Below are 22,985 nucleotides of genomic sequence, written 5' to 3' on the forward strand. Positions count from 1 at the left end.
TTATTGAATGAGAAGCCTTCAAATGTCACATGCCTGCCCCCAAACACGTCCGCAAACTCAGCTTTAGAGCCATCATTGCTTCCTTCTACTTTAAAGAAATTGTACAAGACATGACAACAAAACATTACCAGAGTAGTTAATCCTAACAGTTACTTACTTCTCCTGATGTACTCATACACCAACACATTGCCTTTACTAAAATGATGCAGCATCTTTGTAGTGGAAAGCGTTTAAAATGCTTATCACTCAATACAGGTATGATTTGGCTGACTTCCAACTCATTATCTGAGACCTTTGCACAGCTCCCTGGATATTGATACTTCCACAAAGTCTTAAACGTTTGCTTCTTCTAACAATCGGTCTTGGAAAACTTCCTTTGGGTTATCATACCTCACCGAGACCGGAGGGACCCCTTTTTTCTTCCCTCCTTTAGCATGAGGGAAGTGAACAAAGGGAAGAAAAATCTCTCAAGTTGGGAGAGGGGGCAGAAATCGAGAAAGATTGGGCAGCGATTAGAGAGAAGACCTGAACATCATTCACCACTTGCTATACGTCGATTTTTGTTACCATCTTCTGAAAGTTTAACACCTTCTGAAATGACTGTTTGATGTTAATCACAGTCACTATTTCACCTACTTTTCAATACTTAAGTCAAGTATTAAGCCCTTATTAAGTACAAAAAAAATCCTCCAAAATCACTGAAGCTGTACCTGTTTACACTTCAGGGGAATTTATCCCATTTCTTATGTCTGTATCCCTTGAAGTATTTGAAGAGGGAAAGAGTCATAGAGAAGTAATATGAACTGCAGCATACATACAACTACCTAGAATACTGTTCCTACAGTATCTCATGCAGACAACTTTTCCATAAACACAACAGTATGTTTAAACATAAGGCAAACGGACACCGGAGGCCATTAAAAAGCTGATTTGCTTATTTCCCTTTATGAAGTAAAAGTCCAATTTCATTTAAGTGCTATAAAAGTAATCCTAACATATAATATTGTTAAGAATTATATTTTAAAAAAGCTTTTGTTATCAATGCTTGTTTGTTTAACAATCTGTTAACAGAATTTACATTTTTATGCTGAAAGTAGATTAAAAAAAAATTATTTCCCAAGAGACACTGTTTACTACAAGTCTTACTACAGTTGATTGAACTGGAGCTTCACCAGAATTGTAGTCTGTGACTTAGTATAGCAGCCACTGTTTTTATAATCATTAAAACAGTAGAATTCCCAAGGCAGATTTGTCAGGAAGCTGTAAACAAATAATTTTCCAAGACTTATTGGCAATAAACAAAGTGACCTTCAGTCCTTCAGGATTTAAATTTCTCTGCCAAATTGGAATTTTGGAAACTGTGGAATCTACTTCCAAATTAATACTCTGGAGCAGTTTGGAAACTTGTCTCTGAGGAAGAGTCAAAATCTATTTCCAACCCAGACTCATCACAATTTGGGAGAAAATTAGGATAGGAGCTTAAGTCTGAAGGCTCCGGCATGTTAGCAGAAGCATTTTTCATAGCTGAGTGCATGAAGCATGAAGATTCCCAGAGCCAGGTTTCGAGGTCCGCAGAGGAGTGAGGCATTTTAAGGTGGCAGTATGAAGAATGAAATTCCATAGTAGATGGGACAGTGTGACATTTTCTTAGTGATGTGTGATTGTCTTTCCTGTTTAAAAAAAAAGAAAAACATTAGTGCTTCAATGACGCTTCTATTACTGTTCAGATGTCTGACAGGGAATCTTCACATAAGGAAGAACACTAGAGGAAAACGGTTAATTCTAAATGCATTTTGTGAGTTAGGCTATGGGACAACAGGAAAAGTATCCTGAAACTATCGTCTCTAAACGAGAGGCACTCTGTCCTTATGTGTTGTCCTCAGAAGTAGGTACAAAATAGTTACACTAAAAGTCACACCGCTCTGATAAGCTCAGAAGGGTAGATCCAGATTGTACATTACCTCTTATTTAGAGTCCTGACCTCCCCCAGCTATCCAGTTGGAATATGTGCCCATTTACCAAGCACAGCACTAACTGAACATTAACAAGAACAGCTTCAACATTTACAAGTTGAGGAGCAAATATAGTTGTTCAATTTCCCAAATGCCATCTCTGCATTCCACTTTACAACCAGCTAATTACCACCAACGTGAACAGGCAGAACAGAACTTTCCTACACTCTAAACCTGCATCTGAACCACCAGGTTAGTCTTTTCTGATTCAAGAAATAGGAAACTGAAGTTGTCACCAAGAATACCTAGTTTTTTCTTTGAAGTTCTCTCTTCTCTCTTGCAGTGCTTTTGGGAAAAACTCCAAAACAACCTGCAACATCCCCTCTCCCACACAAAAAAAAACCCAACTTGCCATACACACACTTCAACACCATTTTCCATACCTGAAGTTTAGGTGCACTAGAAGATATCATCCACCAGGTTAAGTTTCCTAAAAGGATTTTCAAACTGTAAACAGTGCAAATGTTCACAAGGTTTAAGTCTGATTCCAAAACAGATGCTACATCTGATGACATAAGCGGAAGAGCGTAAAAAAAGGTGGGGGGGATTACTTTGTGCAAAAGCAGCAGTTAAGTTCTTGGTGGATGTACAAGTACACGGGAAGTACAAGCCCACAAAGAGTCACCTGTAGAATACGATACAAGATTCCACACACTGAGCCTTGGGACCTAGCTGCCTGAAGAGGAAGTCCACTTAAAGGAAAGCTTCAGAAAACTTAGAAATTTGACAGTGTAAACAGTTCAGTAGGAGATGATCACCTTGAAGATACCATAAAAGCATAGAGCAAAAGACACATGACCACCATGTAGTGTTTTATGGCCAAGAACTTCTATTCCAAAAGAGGAGAAACAATGTTTTTGGTTAATCATGACTCAATGACCCAGCAACCACTCTGAGAAGTTAGATCTGAGGCAGCCTTGTGATACCATGCCTTCCAAATGCCCACTTCAGATGAAGAGTCTCATGACTGGTAAGACTGGAATATCAGCAACATCAAGAAGCTGCTGAAACAGTAAAAACAGGAAGATGACTATACTCAAATTTATTGTGGAAAGGAGTCAGAAATATCATTACGAAGGAAAAAAGGACACTGGATTGCATGTGGTATCAAATAACTGAAGAGATGAAAGCAGGATGATAGTAAATATATACCAAGAACTACATTTCTGCTCAGAGATGGCCTCAAAAGCCAACTAGTGCTATACAAGAAAAGGCTTGAACTGATTTCAGAAAGGGAGAAGATGTATGTAATTTGTAACCAGAATTCAGAAGCATTTAATTCCTGTATAAATCTGAGAAGAAAATTTCTTTACAATCGACTATTAAAGCCACCATTTACTACTTTCAAAGGGGGAAGGAAGCCCAAGCTTCAACCTCATTAAGTCTTCTATCAAGCCAAAACTTTAACAGTAAGTTTGACTACTCTGTACTTCTAAGGGATGGAGGGTATGAACCAGATTTTCCACGATACCAATCCAGAACCTGGCAAAGCTTCTTCTAAGGAAGTAGGATCAAGCAAGCTCTTCTCAGACATACCAAACCTGCATTTCTAATGGGTCAGTGTCTAGCATTTCCGGGGCTGGGGGAGGGGGGTGTGTGTGGAATAAAATCTTTGATCTTCCTCCTTATTCCTCCTTATCTAACTTTATTACTAAAAAGCTTAAGAACTCTTGGCTCCAATAAAAGTTTATTTTTCATTTTAATTTTAAAATGAAACGTATACAGAACATGGCAATGCTTTAATTGAAATAACTGCTGCAGTTTGGAGTCTTCAATGCTACAGCTATCTCTTGGAAGCTTTCATGAAGCATTTGAGAATTCTGTTTACTCCTAACAGCGTTCCGGGCTAATTTCTATCCCCCTCCGACCCAGCAACTCTAGGAGTCAAGATAGTGATCCAAAAAATTACAGTAAAATAGATACAACCTACTCTGCTGAAGTCTGGATTTATGCTTTTTCAGACACAATCTTAGGAGACTTCATATTTAAAAGCATTTGGACCCCAGCAAGAGCCTATGTTTCTCTACTTATGGCACTGCTCTGACATGGCTGCACAACACTGTTGCAGCAACAAGTTCATTTTTTGGCAGGAAAATCTAAGCTGAATATCAGTTGTATTCATTTTGTGAAAGTTTGCGGAGCTCCTTGGGCAAATACTACACTCTTCAGCAAAAAGCAAAACTAATGGTATTTTTAGATTTGTACTGAGGTGAGTTGTCACTGATTCCTCTATACACACAGTGCTACAAATTTTAGCCTTTCAGACTTTTTAGTTCTCTTAAATCTCATACCAGCTTGGTGTGAGAAGCATAAAGAACATAGTTACAAGCAGGTTAGAGTAGAGGTTTCTCTTCCACGGAAATAGAGGTTCCTAAAAATTTTCTGTATGTGACTTATTTTAATTCTTCCCAACTATCTTACAATACAGTCCTTCATATTCGTCTGCTTTTTAACTCTTACAAGCTCTCCTATTCAGACTCCTAAGAATCTAGTCTTTCTCCCAGTGTTTTCCAGCTCCTTCCTGCTACATCTGATTTAGAATATCTTCAGCAACCTTTTTCTCCTCTTTCCTTCCTGATTGCTCCAGCTACTGTGGAGCCCCAAAGAAATAAGGTCTCTGTTCACAGTACACTGCCAGCTCCATAACCCACCCCTGTTCCTGAAAAGCAGAAGCCTACCAAGAGGCAACACCTCTTTATCTACAATACGTAGCAGTCACTGATCAGTTAGAAACAAGAAGCACTAGAAAATATACTTAAGAAACAATGCTAAGGATTAGAAGCAGTGAGAACTGTTTCGTGTTACCTTTGAGACAATTATTAAATCCTGCTTTAAGAGAGAGACTTATTAGCACTTGAAGCTTTGACAAAAGAGAGAGAATTTCTAAAAATGCACCATTTGCATGCAGCAGCACTCTACTTTACCTGGATGTACAGAATAGCTTGCTTTTAGCCTGGGAATAAACTGTACTAGCAATCCGACAAAGCTGTTCTTGCATCCATCGAACATCAGCAGGCATGTCAGGAAACCAGTTTACTAACCTACAATCAAAACCAAAATACAATTGTTTTGTAAGCAGTAGATCTAATTCACATTGTATTTTTCACATACCATGTCAAACATCCAACAAAATAACATAGCGTTCATTCTCCCCGAGTTAACTGCCCCACCAAGGTCTCCGGTTCTTCCCAGCCTCCCCGAATTCCCATCTAGCCCACTCATCTATCTCCTACAGCTGAGGAAACGGGCAACACAAACCATTGCATGCCTGGTCTATGCTGAGAGGCTGACCAGTATGTGCATTCCACACCCTGTGACCAACATTTAGGAAGCCTGCAAAATATTCCTGTCTCCGAGACCTCTTCCTGCGTGATAGGAACTTTCCAGCCAGTTTAAAGTTAGGTGGAAAAGGAAGGAAGAACAAAAGAAAAGCACAATGGAAGAACAAACAGAGGGCAGAAATAGAACAGAGTCACAAACTTATGTTTTTTCCTTATGATGCTGTTAACAGAAGTCAGTTACACTGGAGGGGAACAATGGAAAAAAACCCACATGAAGGTTCTGTTGAATCTTTCTTCCTCCCCACCTACCAAAAAAATGGTACAGACGTGCCACATCAAGTGGCACAGAAACAAAAGTGTTCTGTGTGGTTCCATTTACAGAACATTTGATTTTGCAAGTGTTTTCTAAAGATAGTGAGGACATCTGCTGCTCAAGGACTGCAATTCTCTTAAGCAAACATAAAGCTTAAGGTTCACAGTGCATTTGTTTAGTATAATTGCTCCTTTACGAGAACTGAAAAACTTATAAAATTAAGCCCTGTTTCAAGAGCACAACTTTCAGTCAACTTACACAAACCTGGTGAGTAAACACTGGATTTCACTCCTGACTTCTGAAAGAAGCTAAAGCACAAGAACTATATGGCTAGAGTTCAAATACCACTGCAGAATATAGCAATATTAATAAAGAACATGCTCCTGGAAAACACTGTTAAGGGCGTTCCTCTTGAGCAATTACGAGATGGCTACTAGTAGCAAGAGTAAATTATTGAGGAATCTTCTTAATATGTTTGTTTATTTAGCCTTAGACTACAGAGGCTTTAAGAGGATGCATTATATAGGTAGAAATAACGGTCTTCAGACAGTTACGACTTGAATTCTAGAGTACCAGAATGCCTACAACACCGAATAAGCTCTCAATAAGTAAATTACCAAAAGTGTAAGAATTCTTAAATGGTTCATTAAAAGTTCCTTACCGTAAAGCAACGGAGTAAGCAGACTCCACTGGTAGTGTATATGGTAGCATCAGGTAGGATATCACCCGCATTGGAAAGAGTTTAGAGAACTGAGCGTAGAATCCATTCTGTTCTTTACAAGCTTCCTGCAGTGCTTAATTATTTTTGAAAAAGATGTTAAACTATTTGAAAACAGTTTAAATAGTTTGCTCAAAGTCTAGTAACCTTCAGTCAATATTATCAAGTGTTACTAAATAAGGCTCAGATAGAAAACAAAAAGAATTAATCTCAAGGCACTCTTACCATGCTACCGTCCTCTCTATGCTATTTTAAAATGTGGGAAACAGACTCGTACCACAGGGACAAAAGGCATTTCCCAGAAGTTTTAAGCAATAAGCGTAAGAGTTAAATTTGTAATAAGAGGATGTAAAGTTCACCTCTCCAAGAATATTTATGTATTTTAGATAGCATTCCTGTGTTAGAGGATTTATAATTCTAAGGAGATTGTTTAATTTCTAGAGTTCCACATATTCTAGTTGTTACATGTAGTTGTAAGAAATATCACACTCCAAATTTTGTTCTCCTAGGTCATTGAGATCACAAATTTCAGATCTTGAAAATATTGACCAGCATCCACAAAAAACCCTGGGTAAAAGTTATACATTAAATACTAGAAGTGGCTTTGGTTTATTAACAGTTTATTAATAAAAACAGGAAAGGCAGAGAATTAGAAATCTGTCTACAGAAGTCTGTTTTAAAAATAAGATTGGGATAACCAGTGCTTGGATTTGAGGTTCAACTTTGGTGTGAAATATACACTCACAAAAATACTGTGCACATACAAAATTTATCGAAAAGCAAATGAGAATTTAATTCAAAACTCTGCAGTGTTCAAAGTAGCTCTGGTTCAATCTTATTTCTGTAGCTAAATCAAAATGTACATGTTCACATTTAAGAAGTAGTTAAAGAATTTTTTTGGGTTGAGCTAGTCTCTAATACCATATCATCATAAGATTAAATAAAAAGCTTTGTATGCAAACTAGAAGAGTAAGCAGGGGTAAAATATAAAAAAAAAAGAAATCAAAGTTTGCCATTCAAAGTACCAGAAAACAGTCCAAAGTATGTACCTTTACGAAGTCTAGGAGGTAGACTCTCAAATATGCTTTTCTCCAAAGGCCATGGATTTTGCTTCAGCTGATCATTAAGTATTTCCACTTTCAAAGTTTCCACTTTGTTATCTTCTGTCAATTTTTTTTTCTTCAGATGGTCGATGTGTTGTGCAGCCTCATGAGGATTTCTTTTTGTGAAGGACAAGTGGATATAAATTGAGTCATTCAGAATACCTGAAAGAGTCAAGAGCTTCCACTTAGGCTCGATCCATGGGTGTGCAGACTACCTGTAGCCTGTGTATCCGTACAAAGGCCTACCCTGACAGAACGGCATCTACCCAACACCAAATACACCTGCTCTAGTAATGCATAATGACACTGATGAATACTGTTTTGCAGGTTTAGGTCTTACTTTGAAAAAAAAAAAAAAAAAAAAAGGTTCTAAAGGAAAAAGTGAACAGTTAACGGAAACTGCACTGGAAACGAAGTTGTTTACCAAACTTGTTTTTCAGCAAGAAAGTGATTTAAAGGAGAAGAGGAAAACTGATTTAGTATTTATTTGAAAGAAAAGACCTAAAACACATCAAGTATTTAGGAAATTTTACATTCCAGTGTCGTGGGTTAGGCCGATCCGGCAACTAAACCCCATGCAGCTCTCCCACCCTCGTGTGATACCCCGCCAGGTATCACACGAGTACTTGGAGGCATTGCTACAACAGCGTGGAGACGGAAGGCGAGTGGGGTACAATATTGTTTCAAGATATGTCCAAAGTACAGATCTAAATCTACATTGGTTGCCTTGCAAAACTGGTGCCAATTAAGAAACAGCACTGGCAACTACCTTAGAAACAAGTGCTAGATAATGAGCACAAAGTGAAAAATACAGGAAGGGTATTTATACTCAGTTTTCAGAAAATGTTTATGGAGTTATTTGTATATAAAAACTATCGAATTTGACTAGGATCCACACCTACATAAACCAGAATCTGTACCCTACTTAACAAATACTCCTAAAAGACAAATGTCAAAAGAATATACAGTGAATTTAGCAAAAAAAGTTACCTGAAGTGTTACAGAGTGGGAGGGGAAATTTAACTCCTACAGTTTAAATAACTTAACAAGAAAGGAGACACATAATCAATGTGGAAAGGTTGTAATTATCACTGACTAAACATGAAGCAAGACAAACCTGTCGCAGTGTAAGAACAAAAGTGATCTAATTATCACTGATTAAACCTGAAGCAAAACAAACCTGTCACAGCATAAGAACAGAGGTGATCAGAGGATCAGTAGTGTGAAAAGGAGCACAACAGTGCAATACACAGCAGACGTAGGGGAAAGACACCAAGGGGGAACTGCGAGGAATCTCAGATATTAGTGTCAGATGGAAACATGAACATAGAAGACTTGTGGGTGCAGTACAGCAACAGAACCCATTTTAGCACAGACAACCACAAATTATAGGTTCTTGGTATAGCTTGTGCTTTTAATCACCTGGTAAACAGTATAAAGCAGGACTCGTATCATTAAATGTTTCATAACGTTACTAGAAAAATCAAACTCCCAAGCAGAACCGTGACATTCTTTAAGAGTGAAGAAAATTGTTCCAAGAAAACTTGAATATTTAATATTTAGTTACAACAGAGTATAAGCAGTGAGCACATCAATCTATGACTGCATTACGATACTGCAGCTGTTACTATCTGTAATAGTGCAAACATTACATTTCAGTTTCCATTCCTCTAATCTGACCCAGTGCCAATTTGCTCCTGCATCCAGAACAGGGATAGGCATACTAAACACATGGTTAACTTCACACTAATTATCAAGTTACTGTCTTCAACTTGTTTGTCTCAAAGCATGCAGAGCAGTAATATTTATTAATATAGAATACGTTACTAGAATTCTAGGAGTAGAGTAGACCAGAGTGACTTTCAGTTCTTCCTAAACTTATCTGGGTCCCAACAACTGCTACATTACAAGATGTTGTCTTCTAGACTCTTTCATGAAACAGACTAAGGATTTGTCTGTAACTAAGTTTATATTGTTGTTAGTCAGCTCCCAGTTCTGGACCACAAGGCTTTACCTAGAAATTCACTTGGATGATTGCCAAGTGGAGGTGATAAGAAGATAAATATTTCACAGGAGCGGAAAACAATAGCCTATTCTATCCTTCACAATTAACACAAAATATGTAATAATATGATTTCCCTAGAATTGGAATTCTTTGGTAACTTCACTTAACAATACCTTAATATTCACTTCAAACAAATTTGCAAAACCTCAGAAGTTCTGTTTCTGTGTGGCAGCACAACTTATGTCAGGTGAATAGTTACTACAACTATGTGACTTCCATGAGAACTAAACTTATGATCAGACCTAGCCCCTTCTTAGCTACATACAACCCCCTCATCTTTTTTTTTCGTTTTTTAAACTCAAGTTAAGACCACGTCAATAATTATCCGAAAGTGTAACATACCATTCTCTTTCAAGAATTTAAGAGCATCTGAATATCCTTGCTCACAGATCTCTCCTAGTACCTGCAAGCATAGGTTAAATGAGTCAAGACAAATAAAAGGAGATTCAACTTAAGATCAACAGTTTACAGAATGAAAAGCCACTTCCACCCACCCTTGTATGAAAAATTTACATTAACAATTGCTGTAATTCAACAGATTCAGGTTAATCTGCCTACTGTGATGATGCATACATGATCATGCATACATGAACTTATCCTTCAGCTGCTACAGATGCACTGAATTATTCACCTAAAAGGATAGCATTCTAATAGTTTGCAAGTTTCCTCCCCTTTTGTTTCTTTGACTAGCCTTTCAGCAGATGCAAGCAACAATGAAATACAGTGGCTTGTCGTATGCTAATTCCCATTCTTCCCTCCCAGTGCTTCCCACTGCCCAAAACTATGAAAAATCAGCTGTGAAATTCTCATGCTCAAACTCAGACTCAGTCTTCCATATGAAAACATCTTTCACCAGATGCAACACCAGCTCACCTACACAGTAGTCCTAGACAAAAAAAAAAAAAAAAAAAATTTAAAGTCTACATAAGGAGAATTCAACATTTTTCTTCAAATGGTCAAAAAGTCCTGAATTAAAAAAAAAAAAGTATCTATAGCAGTCAGGAACATTACTTCTCCTCTGTAGTATATCCCAAGCCAATTGGCAAAGTCTGTTTTCAGTTTTTCAGCTTCCACAACAGCAATTCAAGAGCATTTTCCTCATTGGATCCGCAATTAACAGCACTTAGCAAAGTTTAAAGGCAAATTGCCTGCATGGAGTATTAATTGAAAACTTTCCAAAACCAGGACGCTTTGGAGTCCCTTCTAAGTTCTGAAGCACCTAATTAGCAGGTAAACATGAAAGGACTACAAACTGACAGTTATTATTTTATGTTTATAATGTTGATTTTATTATAGAATCCTGTGCTAATTCCCAAATAAATACTGAAAGCCAGGACATGCATTTTTAGTCTAAGAGAGACTAAAAAGGAGAATGAAGATAAACTACGAAAACAATAGAAACAAGAAGAGAAACATCACCAGAAAAGTTTATATGACTAGATGAAATGCTAAGATTACTGTCACTTTCTGCAAAAGCAAAGCTTTTATATGGAAAGATGTTTTAGTAACCACATGAAGGCAGTAACTTACCTTAGGCTCTGGTGGAAAGAGCGCTTGTGTTAAACGGTAAAGGTTTCCCAAACTGAGCTGAATGCTGGTGTTGGTCACATTCATCTCATGAAAGTTGGCAGAATTCCCCTTTGGACAGATATCACACTCTCCAGCAAAAGGCGAAACTGTGATGGTGTTCTTAGATTCATAGTTAGGTAAGTTGTCACTGATTCCTCCATCCACATAGCGCTACAAAAATTAACAGAAATAAGAAGTCTCAAAGGCTGAAAATTTCTAACTAGCATATTTCCCATGCAAGAATTAAATAGCATTTAAGACTGAAATAGAACAGTCTCTTCCTATGCTCCCCGGCTAAACATTTTGAGTAGCATGCTTTGCTCTCTAATGCCAGTTAAAAAGCATTCCTACCTGTAGCTCCATAGAGAGCCTAAGAGTATTGTATTTGGGATTTTTCTGTATGTTTAAGAAAGAGCAAGTCCATTTTAAAGATCATATTACTACATAACATGCAGAGAAAAAGTAGCACAGCTGTCTCCTCTTCCTCAAAGGACAGCACCAGCCAAAGAGCTACCAGGGTACTTCTTTAGAAAGAATACAAGTAAAAGAATAGCTTTACGCTTCAAAGCTCACATTCCGTGATACTAAACCATTCAGTTAGAAAAAAAGGAACTTAAAATTAGTCTTATTAATTAGAATTTGATATAAAAGCACCAAAAACATTGGGACATAAGGAAGCAGCAAGTAAAAACGGACAATGCTTCAGAAACCTCGTCAACAGTCATGACTACCTATTCTGCTTTGAGTGGAAGTTTAGAAGCTGTTCCAGGTTACGCTTTCGTCTCCTTCACGTTGAACTGCCCCTTTCCGTAGTTTTAGTGCATCATCACCACGGACATTTCAAGATCCAAGAAAGGCCACCAGCTTTGCTGGTCTAGTGGCTGCATTTTCCTCCTCCCTCCCTAGGCAACAGGCATCACCGGTAGGTCCTTGTGCAATGTAAATGTAACAGAGCAGGTGACTTGAGCAGGAGCGACCTGGATTATCAGTTTCATCTGCCTTGATACTCACTCCCCAACCATTCTGAGAAGCAAATTAGGAATTCGGAAGAGAACAGCCCAGAGCAATTTATCCAACACACTCTTCTAGAGCAGCCTGTTCCTAGCTGCCGGCTTTCTTGGACACTCTTTAGACCCAGCAGCATGCAGCTACTGACAAACCTCCTACAGGTGTATAATGCAATCACCAAGTCCTTTGTGGAAGTACCAAGCACAACACGACGAGTTTGCCAAAGGAGGAGCCATAGCAGGCAGCCTTCTCATGAAATTATTAAAAAGTGGAAGTACACATCTGAGCCACTGTTCTACAGAGGTAAATGGTTTTAATTATTTGGAGTTTCTGCCTATTTGTTCCTCCTAGTAATTTTTTAATCTGAAACCATTGCTGTGTTTGAAAGGAGTAAAAAAACCCAAACAAAAAACCACATCACACACAAAAGCTTCACAACTGGTAGTTATGCTTAAGACTCTGTTTTAAAGTATACATGCACGAGGCACCACGCCAGTAAACAGCAAGATGCTACAAATACTTGACATTCTACTGTGTTTAAGCCCTACAGGAATCATGCTGAGCATGTGCAACTGGTATTCTTAGCAAGTTACATCAAAAATGCTTCCTAAGCACTAAAATTGTATCAAAAGAATTGCAAGGATCAAAAGGATACAATGATTCCTTCCTTCCCCTTCCCTCAAAATAAGGCAAAATAAAGCATCGCTTTTGTGTTTGTGTACTCTGAACTAAGCCTTTTAAAATAACATTGTTGTCTGGTGACAAGAACTGAATAGCCAGATTAGCCTAGATCCACCTAAACCTTGGATTCAGTCCAACGTCCTGTTTTCATAACACCTTTAATCTGGAAGAGTTTAAGGAGACATGCAAGGTTTAGAAATACAGATAAAGAAAAATCCCTATACAGTTCTAATCACTTTTGCTTAAATTTCAGCATGACTACATTTCGTGTCTATCCTTGACCTTTTAGCACTTCCAGATTGCCTGGAGAACAGTCTGTAATCAACCACTGTTAAAGGTGTTTTCAGTTTTTTTTCAATATTCTTCCCCTCCGATTCTGTAAGGAGCACCAAAGTTGGAAGGAAAGCAAATGCAAGTTAACACAAGACTCTTAAAAAGCCATGAATGTCACTGACTTAACGTGAAACACGTCTGCTTCCAGACCTGTTAATCAAAACACCTACAACAAACCACACCAACTTTTCTGCAGTTGTTACCCCTTTAATGAGGTATTTTAGAAAACCCAGTATAGCTATGAAGTATTAAGAGGTTTTGTAACCAACAGTTCCTGTGAACTAATAGAACAGACGAATTACTGACACTTTACTTTTAAAAAGCAACTTTTCCTACACTGGATACAAATGACAGAAGACATTAAAAAGCTTTGTTTATATCTAACTGAACATGGCAATCCAGATTTAAGGCAGATATACGCAGAGAAAGAGCACAAAGATACACAATAAACTATCTTACAAGATTATGATTTTTTTTTTTTTAAACAAACTAGTATAAGTGACCCTTCTATAAGTTTGTGCAGGTGAATAAGCATCACTTTCTTCAACAAATATTTATCCTTAAGTTAAATACTTGCTAGCTTAGAATACCCTCTTTGAATTACTGCATCAGCAGGCAAGCAATTTAAGAGAGAGCAAGCATATGTGTGTTTTACAGGGTGGAAAAGAAATACATTTAACAGATCTTCTACACATTTAGTGTTTCCTTGCTTTTTTGAGATGTTGTAACACACAGCTACAGTACTAGAAGCTATGATGAAGGTACTTATTTTACAATAGGATCATCGAAAAAACATATACATTGTCTCTCACTATTTTCAGAATAGCTAGAACTATTTTAGATCTTAACAATAGAGACTTACCACACCTCTAAATGACGGTGGAATTAGGCCACAATAAATAGGGACAAATGAACTACAGATTAAAGCCTGTAGGAAAATGAGACCAAATAAATGAAATTGTAACTGTTCTGTTATTGAAAGTATCATTTATTTTTATCTCTTTACACGTTAGCAAAAACAACTAAGCAAGCAACCAAAAAAATCTGCAGCAAGTATACTTGAATAATAAGAAGGCGGGTTTCACATTTCTTTTTTAGAATGTAACCACACACCATCTAAAAAAATGATTAAGACTCACTAAAAGACCATTTCTAGAAATGCTAATTAGCAAGGAAAAATTTATGATCATTCACGCAAGCTATACATTTTCTGAGTAACCAAAGTAACTAACTGAGGACACAAACAGCAACATTCTCTGATCATATTAAACTAGCTTTGTAACACATATGAATAATTTTCAAAGGTTGTTTTTGACCGTTTCTTGATCACTGCTTTTATAAGAATAACCTTAAAAAAATTCTTATTCATGAAGGATATAGCTTCACTGCACTTCAAAGACATTTAACCTTTTTAAGATTGATCTCTCGCACCTATTCGCTAAAACAGTTCACAGCTACATTGACTGGGAAAACTGGTAAGTGAATTTAGTGTAATGAAGCTCGAATTCATCTTTAAAGTACTGTCAAAGTCACAATATCCTATAATGTTTAAAATGGAAATCCAACGGATGTCCTTATATGGACTTAAGATTACAGAAACTTTTTGAAGTTGCGAAAACCAAACATACCTGGACAACTTCTTCTTTAGAGTTGAAATTAGATATCAATGCATTTTTACCATCTGACACTCTGGTTAGTGAAATACACAGTCTGCCCGATGACAACTGGTGAGTGTTTTCTGGAAGATTTCTCATCAGTCCATCTCTTATTATCTTTATCACATTAAAGGAGGGATGAAGAGGACCAAGATTTCGCTTTCTAGCTTCTTTGGCTAATGCCAGAACATCTGCACAAGCTTGAGCTGAAAATAAAATGCATTTAATTTAAGAACAGAAGATATGTCAACACCCAAAAAACATACTTCCAGTTATAAAACACCTAAAGCTCCAACTTCTCTTTCTGATTGCTAGCATGAAAATTCAAGAGTTTTTTAACAGATGAAATAACAGAGTTTAGGAGTTTTCTGAGGGGAAAAAAAATGGTCACTTCAGACTTTGAAATAGAACTCCTGGAGAAGACCCAGCCATGGAGTTACTTATATGTTATTTATATGTAGCCTGTAGGTGTAACGTACCCATATAAGATGCTTCTATTAGGAATGATTCATTCCAGAAACACATTCTTTAAGAAAAAACAAATATGAGTGACTTTCTATAAGCACGTGTGCACATATTCCATACGTCACATCCATAAAAACCTACAGTGTATGATGTGCAGATTTAAGGTCCACAGTCTGTCTGCTGAAGAAGCAGAGCGCCAGGGTTCATCACAGCTAGTAACACTTGATGGACTTTAACCAAACTTAAGGCCTCAGGGCACCATTTATCTTCACTGATACAAACACAACAAAGGGAACATCAAATGTGAACTTGGTAAGAAATACCAAGAGGGAAGTTTTTAAAGCAGTGGGTAAGGAATATGGAGGAGATCTGTAACACTCTCACACAGGTCTCCACCTAAATAGGTGTATTTTTACCAATACGTAACAGACATACAATAATTTTTCCTCCAATTAAATCAGCATTTGGGAACTAGATCAAACGAATACAGAAGACACGATTGTTCCTGAAGAACACTGCAATCATTTTAACAACCACACACCTAATCATAGTAAGGGCAGCAGCTCATCCACCTGCAATGTTTTGTTTGAATTTTTAATGTCATGTTTCTTCAGGGCATACTTTGAGGAAATTGCCTGATAAGCTTGTCAATTTGGTAGAGGAAAGAGGGTGGGGAGGAAGGTCAAAGTAACAGGTTATTAACCTGGGTGATACGCTACAAGGTCTTCCAAAAATATTTTCAGAGCTTGCATACTTTAACTTGCATAGACTCCTTCTAGAACAGATAGGATTCAGCTTACCAAGTTAAATGTGAGCACTGCACTGGAACCAACTCTGCTTAAGCCTTTGAGTTCAGATTAAATTTCCAAAAACATTATCCTACTACAATGTTATTTTTCCCCCTCATACAGCAATACCTAAGCCTTTCTCATCACAATAAATTATGTTCAAAAGAGTATCTCTAAAAAAGTTTGAGGTATCAGACATATTCCATTTTACCACTACAATTTTTTTCATTCCACCCTTGCAGAGTGAAGCCTTCGGCCACGAATCCACTGATACCCTGACCCCACCTCCCACTCCAGAAGACAGCAAGCAATTCAGTTACAGCTCACTGTTCATGGTCAAATATATGCTTATGTTAGTAAAACATTTTACACACAATTAAAAAAATGGCAGAAGTCACACTCTGGCAAGTGAAGAAGTTATTTCCAAAAGCAGTTATGCAAACAGTTTTAGCAGTTCTATTTTTCATGCACTCAGATATAAACCACGACCTCCCTTTTAAAAAAAAAAAAAAAAAAAACAACAAAAACTAATCTAGCAATGTTCAATCTTCTAAACTTTCTAAAGAGAGAAATCAGGCACATTGCAGGAGTCTGAGACACTGAACTACCAGAACTCTGTCCAGGAACAGCAGTCTTAGCGCATGCATTGACTTCCTTTTGCAAAATCAGTACATTTTTGAAAACCTACGTAGCAAGAAGTAAACTGCTTGTTCTAAAAAGCAGACCAAGAGCACCAGGTGCATGGACACATGAGCGAATGAATACACACGTTCTCACGTCTCTGCCAGGTCTTGATCCTGTTTTTCTAGCTAGCATTCTGCCAAACTGAAGCTCAAGCCATTACTTAATTTGAAGCATGGTAACTCATTTGCACTGCATACCTGTTTCTGCAGAAAAAATAGTAAACCAGCGCCCTCTACTAACCTTGTGCTGTGATTATTTATCTCTCACTGTAAAAAAATGTCAGTTAAGCATCAACTCACTTTACATACTCCATTAAAGGGCTGCAAAATTAATGACCTCTAACAGTTTAGATCTGAACTCCCCTCATTTTTGTTTCAATTTCCTTTTAGAAAATAACTACCCATCAAAATTAAATTTGATTACACAGTTTACCCATCTCTTCCACATACAAGAATGTCTACATTTGAGGCAGTCTATAGGAAAAAAAAAAAAAAAAGAAAAGAAAAATCAAGTTTACATATTTTATTTATTGTAAACTAATTTAAATACGAGCACTCCTAAGAAAAAAAAATAAAAACACATCACAAAAAAAAAACACACCAGTATTTTGCGCCTACCCAAGAGTATGTCATATTAAAACACTGAAAATTTAAAAAGCTGTTCATTATTAATTCAACAGACTTTCCTTCTCCCTTTCTTCCTCAGCAAAACTAAAATACAGTTTCCTCTTAGGCTAGCGTATTCCAAAATGGGATCTTCTCAGAAAGGGACCAAGGGCTAGAGCTCAAGCCAGACTGGGATTTTAAGCAGACCTTGGTACATCTGTTTGATTTTTTGAAACACAAGAGAGCTAAAGAAATTAATGTTCCTATTAAATGTGAACTGTTTCTAGTTATATTTCTATATTCCTAGCTATATTTCCATATTCGTGTTTCTAATGGTTAAATAATTACCAATTCATTTCCCACAGAGTAAAATCTGACATCATATTTACAGCCCCCACCAAACCTGTCCTCTTCAGTGTCTCACCAGAACAGGTGACCACATTGCCACTGAAACACCAGATCTCTAAGACACCCATGGATAAGATCTAACAAGAGGAGTGGACCTTAATAGTTCCAGTTTGGAATAGCCTGGAATGCATTTCATCTTCAAAAGAACAGTCACCTCTCAGCTTCTCCCTCTACCTCCCCAAATTAAACAAATTCCTCAGTCTGAAAAAGTATACTTTTCTTTTTCTTCATTCAATGTCTAATGTTTACATTTATCCAAACTTGAAATCCTGCAGACTCTCAGCTTGCCTATCCAACAGGTAACATGAAGCATAAAAGAAACCTCTTTATTTACAACATCTGGCTACAAATCTGTAAGAGACAAAACACATACGTCAATTTTACTCAAATCTCTGTTCTTATATACAGATACACTCAAGAGTCTTATGTGCAGCAATAAGTGTACTAATTGAGGGCTGAGCCCAGTCAAGCCTTGAACACCTCCAAGGATGGAGATCCCACAACCTCTCTGGGCACCTGTTCCAGTATTTTACCACTCTCGTGGTAACTGTCTTTTCCTTCCACCTCATCAGAATTTGCCATGTTCCAGCTTGTGGCTGCTGCCTCGCATCCTTCCACTACCCATCTCTGAGAAGAGTCTGGCTCCATCTTCCCACAGTGAAATGCAACTGTGAAAACACGTGGAACTTACAAGCGCAACTGCAGAAATAACAAATACTGCATGCTACACTGTGTCAACGTAAGGGACGTGTACAATACAAGCTAATGAAATATACCAAATTATTATACCACAGTGTCTCTTCAGAACTTATTTACAATTCTCTGCTTTGACACAAACTCACAAAAAATTAACAGCTAAAAATATACATAATTAACATGGGAATATCTTCTTAGTTTGATGACTTTACAATGATTCACAGATTTCAGAACGTGGCTGGGTTTGAACTGTCTTCCAACATTCCCACGTGGCTTTTTTTTTTTTGGAAAAAAAAAAATAATTTCCAGAAGAAATATGCTTGCCCATGAAATACAACACCTTGGGTAGTGACTGCACATGCACTAGCTATTCTATTACAGAAAAGCAAAAACCTCAGTTGGCGTACATAAGAAGAGAAAGACAAGGGAATAATTTGAAGTCTCCAAGTCTCAATTATTAAAATGCTAAAAATTTTAAAAGCTGTTAAAAATACGTACTTTCTGCTAAACAATATACACTTTTTTGTGCTTAAGAGCACTTCAAATATTTAAAGTAGCTTCCTTCTTAAACCATTTACAATGACTTAAGATTTAAAACTGGATATGTTCTAAAAATAAACAGTTATTGTGGATAGATTTGATCTGTTTTAAAAGCTGATATTAGGCTCATAATAACTCAATGTGTTATGTTAGGACATTAGAGCAAAATTAAATTAAAAAGTCTAAGTAGCACAAATTTATTGCTAAAGCTTTTAAGAAATTAAGCATATGTCAGAGATCAGTGGCTAAGCAGCAAGGACAAGCATTTCACAGCATTACTCTCTTGCATGTACAGAGAACTTCTGTTCATTTTAGTCAAGTGAATTGTTCCCTCAAAAATCTAAAAGCAAAACTCAAATCCTCTCCAAATTCAAATACAGTGGTCATTGCTTTCCTCCTCCACCTACAAGAAAGATGAAACGTTAATTTACAAAACCTTCTAGTTCTAAATCTGTTAAGGGTACCATTAACAGAAACGACCAATGTTGAGTCATGAACTAGACAAGCTTTTATCCAGTTAAACCTCTTTGGTTTAAAAGGAAAACCATTTTCAGATTTCCAGATATTTCATATGCTTTTTTTAACTGCATTTCAGTCACTATCCTAAACACCTTTGATATTTCACTTGTATCAAGCTTGCTAAATAGGTAAAAGTAAGGTATGCTTTTCCTACTGCTAGAAAATAAGCACCTATTTCACAAGAGAGACTATATTTAGTTGCAAACTAACATCTTTTATCCGGTATAAATGCAAACCGGCATTAACTCTATTATTTAAATCACAATTAAAATAAGTTATTTTAATGAATCCGCTGTTTCTAATCATATACCTAAGTGACCTATGCAATAGACACTGTGCACAGATTAAAGAGGAAAAGCACGTTAAAGCTAACCTAAGCCCTGACCTTAACTCTCTTAGCCTTACCCCAAGAAAGGAGAGGCTTTAGAGGAAGCAAGTTAAAGCTGAAACTTCACGTGCAAAGGTGACCACAGAAGCGACGCACTCATTATTTCCCAACAAAGTGTAAATATTTTGCTTCGAGCCGATGACAGGGTTAGTCTGTTTGCTTTGAAGGGTGTTAGGGCTCAGCTACCTCCCTCTACTTTGCACGAAGGTAAGAGCGGTTCTCATCAACCCGGTACTGGCAGCTCCGAGGACAAGAGGCACAGGAACTCCTCCGGCGGGCACACAGATCTGTCCCTGCACCTGCAGTAGTGAACTCCGACCGTTTTACTACACGGGTGTCCAAATCGGACGAGGCACCGTCAAGACCATTTCTCCCGCCCGGCAGGTTGCCAAACATCCACCCGAGGTGAGGGACACGCCAACTGCACCCCCTGCCTCTTCGCCCGCTCTCAAGCAAACACGCGATTTCAAGAGTATTTTACTCGGGGGTCTGACGCGCGTGCGAGGAGAGGCAAAGGAACAGAAGGAAAAACAGCCCGGCACCTACAGGACCACATAACCCGCTCGGATTTAGGTTCGTAAAAGCGGTCATGCCCCTCTTTGAGGGCAGAAAAAGAGAAAGAGAGAAGAGCCAGCCCCGCGGGGAAGCGCAGCCCAGCCCAGCCCACCCCGCACCCTTCTCTGCCAGCCGGCGCTGGAGGCGGCCCGAGGCGCTCCCCGGCGCCGGAGCGGTGCCGCAACCGCCCTCCGCCGCACTTCCAACCCCGCCGCTGCCGCATCGGGCTCAGCCCGGCTCCCCACACCTGCCCCTTCCCGCAGGCCCGGCGGCGGCTCGCCTCAGCCCCCCGCCCCGCTCCCCTCAGCCCGCCGGCCCCCCCGCCGCCGCGCAGGCAGAAGGGCGGAGCCGCTGACCCAGAGAGCCGCCTCCGACGAGCACGGCGCCGGCGAGCGCCCCGGCGGAGGCGCCGTAGATGTGCCGGGCGTCGCGGATGATGTGGGGGGCGCGCTCCTGCAGGCAGGTGGCGGCGCCGATGTGGTAGACGCCCAGGAAGCCGCAACCGGCGAACGAGACGCTCCAGCCGCGCTCGCGGTCCAGCATCGTCACCGGCGGGCGGAGAGCGCCGCTGAGACGACAGCAGGTCCCACAGCGCCGGCCGCTGCCGAGCGACTGAGACGGGAGCGGCGGGGCCCTCCCGCGGCTTACACCGCGGCCGCGCCCAGCGCCGCCAGCCCGCGCCGCAGCCAATCCCGCGCCCCGTCCTGGTGGCCCAAGGCGGCTCAGCCAATCCAAGGACAGATGCTAAACGAGGCCCCGCCTCCTCTGTCTCCGCCCCCCCCCCCCCCGGCAGCGGGAGGGCGCGCGCCGGGCGGCCGCGGTGCTGCGTGACCCGCGCTCTGCGCGGCACCGCCGCGGCCCCGGGCCCCTCGGGCTCCTCAGCCCCCCTCGCCACGGGCGGGTTCCTCCTGCGCCCGGCCGCCCGCCCCCGGGGCGGCTGGCTTCTCCCTGCCCCCGGTGGGCGGCTGGCTTCTCCCTGCCCCCGAGCAATCGGTCCCGCGGGGCGCGTCCCGCACCCCCCAGGCGCGGGCTGGGTGAGGTGGGGCTGTGGCCGCCGGGTTGTGGTAACGCTGAAACGCGCCCTTTAGTCCTCAGAGAAGAAAGGGAGGCAGCGCTGGGATCCGCCCGTGCCTCCAGCTGTCGCGGGGTAGCGGGACGCGGCGCGGCTCCTGCAGCCCGTGCAGGCGGCGGGAGGTGCGGGTTAGACGGTCACCCTCATGATCCAAGGCTCAGGTGAACACACCACGCTAGCCCGTACAGCCATTTGTGTTTCATGACCTTCAGTAATCGTGTGATAAACTTCTAAGAGGAAGAAAATTCATGATGATAATACTAGGCTTACAAAGAGAAGATTATGGGCTAATCTGCTTTTTTCTGAGTACTTCATTAACTTACACAATTCTCTGTTCATGTTCTACCAACGTTTTACAGACAGAAGTACAAGCAAAGCCGCTAAATACCATTTGAATTCTAAAACGGCGTCACTTAGCAGAGTTTCAGTAGTACCCGGCTGACATCCATCAAAACCAGGTGCCGGGTACTGGGGACTTTTGAAGGTCTCATAATGGCGTCTCTAAGCACCTGTAGACCTCCAGAAAATCTGCAGCACACTGGTAGAGTGATTAGCACCAAGGGATTAATATGATCACTTGCAATTGTCTTTATGGAACTGCTCAATGCAGTGCCGTATCACGATGTCTCGCTTAGCTGCAAACAGGTCCGTACGTTTATTAGCACAGCAGTGTCCGAGATCTGTCTATTTGCTACATAATACGTCTGTATGAAGAAGGTGCTGTGCTGATGTCTACCAGCCCTGACTCTTGCCTGCATCAGTGTGGCAATATCATCATGCATTCAGCTCTGCAGACTACTTTCCACACCGCTAGTTCAGGTATTTCTGTGGAGTGCTGCATTGCAGGCCAGAGATGTGCCCTAAAGCTTTCTCTGCTCAAGTCCTCTGGAAGTCTTAAATGCATCTGAACACGTCCAGGCAGGGTTTAGCTCCCTATAAAAGGTGCTTCCTTGAAAGCTGTAAGAGGAACTGGTATTTGTATGTGCCTCCTCTCCATCACCACAAATCCCAATTTCCACTAGGCTCCCCACTGTAATGCTGGTGGAGATTAAGTGGCTCAGAGGGAATTCACAACAATTACCTTGCCTGGCAGGGAGCTCCCCAGAGCTGGACTGTGAAAAAAAAAAAACAAACAGAGAACAGCATGTCTGAAATCCTCCAAGGTTTAATTGCCTCACTCAGAGCTGCAGAAAACCTCTTTAGCTATTTGCATGCACCATCATAACCTAACAACAGGATTTAAAAACATCTCAAAAGAGGAGAGAGGAGCCCATACCTTCCAAATACACCTAGCAGAGGCTGTGTTGTGCAATTTTTCATTTATAGAAAGCACACTGCCAGGAAGAGAGAGCAGGATTCAAGCTCTTTTTCAGTCTGAGTAGGCTTGAAGCCATACTGAGCAATCACTAGATAGTTTTACCAGGGAGATGTTGAAGAAGCCTCAGACAAAACACTATGATGAGAAACTCAGGGTTCTGCCTCTAAGTGAGCACCTCAAGCACTGGGCCATACTTCCAGTTTTCCCAC

At 40.0% G+C, this 22,985-nt stretch overlaps 1 protein-coding gene across 1 annotated transcript; it reads right to left on the bottom strand.

The window, feature by feature from the left end:
• Positions 1 to 1,378: 1,378 nt before the first annotated feature.
• LOC104379771 (1-acylglycerol-3-phosphate O-acyltransferase Pnpla3) lies at positions 1,379 to 20,929 on the bottom strand. The gene is made up of 9 exons (XM_086610523.1): positions 20,743 to 20,929; positions 14,712 to 14,944; positions 13,946 to 14,011; positions 11,023 to 11,232; positions 9,835 to 9,895; positions 7,374 to 7,589; positions 6,268 to 6,400; positions 4,937 to 5,053; positions 1,379 to 1,670 (listed from the first exon to the last, which is right to left on the bottom strand). Exons 1-9 carry the CDS (start codon positions 20,927 to 20,929, stop codon positions 1,379 to 1,381), a joined length of 1,515 nt encoding a protein of 504 aa, XP_086466649.1.
• Between the last annotated feature and the right edge of the window lie 2,056 nt (positions 20,930 to 22,985).

The sequence above is a fragment of the Tauraco erythrolophus genome, chromosome 4 (genome assembly GCF_009769465.1).
Source record: "Tauraco erythrolophus isolate bTauEry1 chromosome 4, bTauEry1.pri, whole genome shotgun sequence".
NCBI lineage: Eukaryota > Metazoa > Chordata > Aves > Musophagiformes > Musophagidae > Tauraco > Tauraco erythrolophus.

Excerpts from the sequence above, each read along its gene's own strand:
- LOC104379771 (XM_086610523.1), bottom strand. The coding sequence starts at position 20,929 with ATGCTGGACCGCGAGCGCGGCTGGAGCGTCTCGTTCGCCGGTTGCGGC. Across the intron at positions 6,401-7,373 it reads ACCTCCTAGACTTCGTAAAG|CACTGCAGGAAGCTTGTAAA; the intron begins GTACATACTTTG and ends AAAATAATTAAG. Across the intron at positions 1,671-4,936 it reads AAGCTATTCTGTACATCCAG|GAAAGACAATCACACATCAC; the intron begins GTAAAGTAGAGT and ends TTTTTTAAACAG.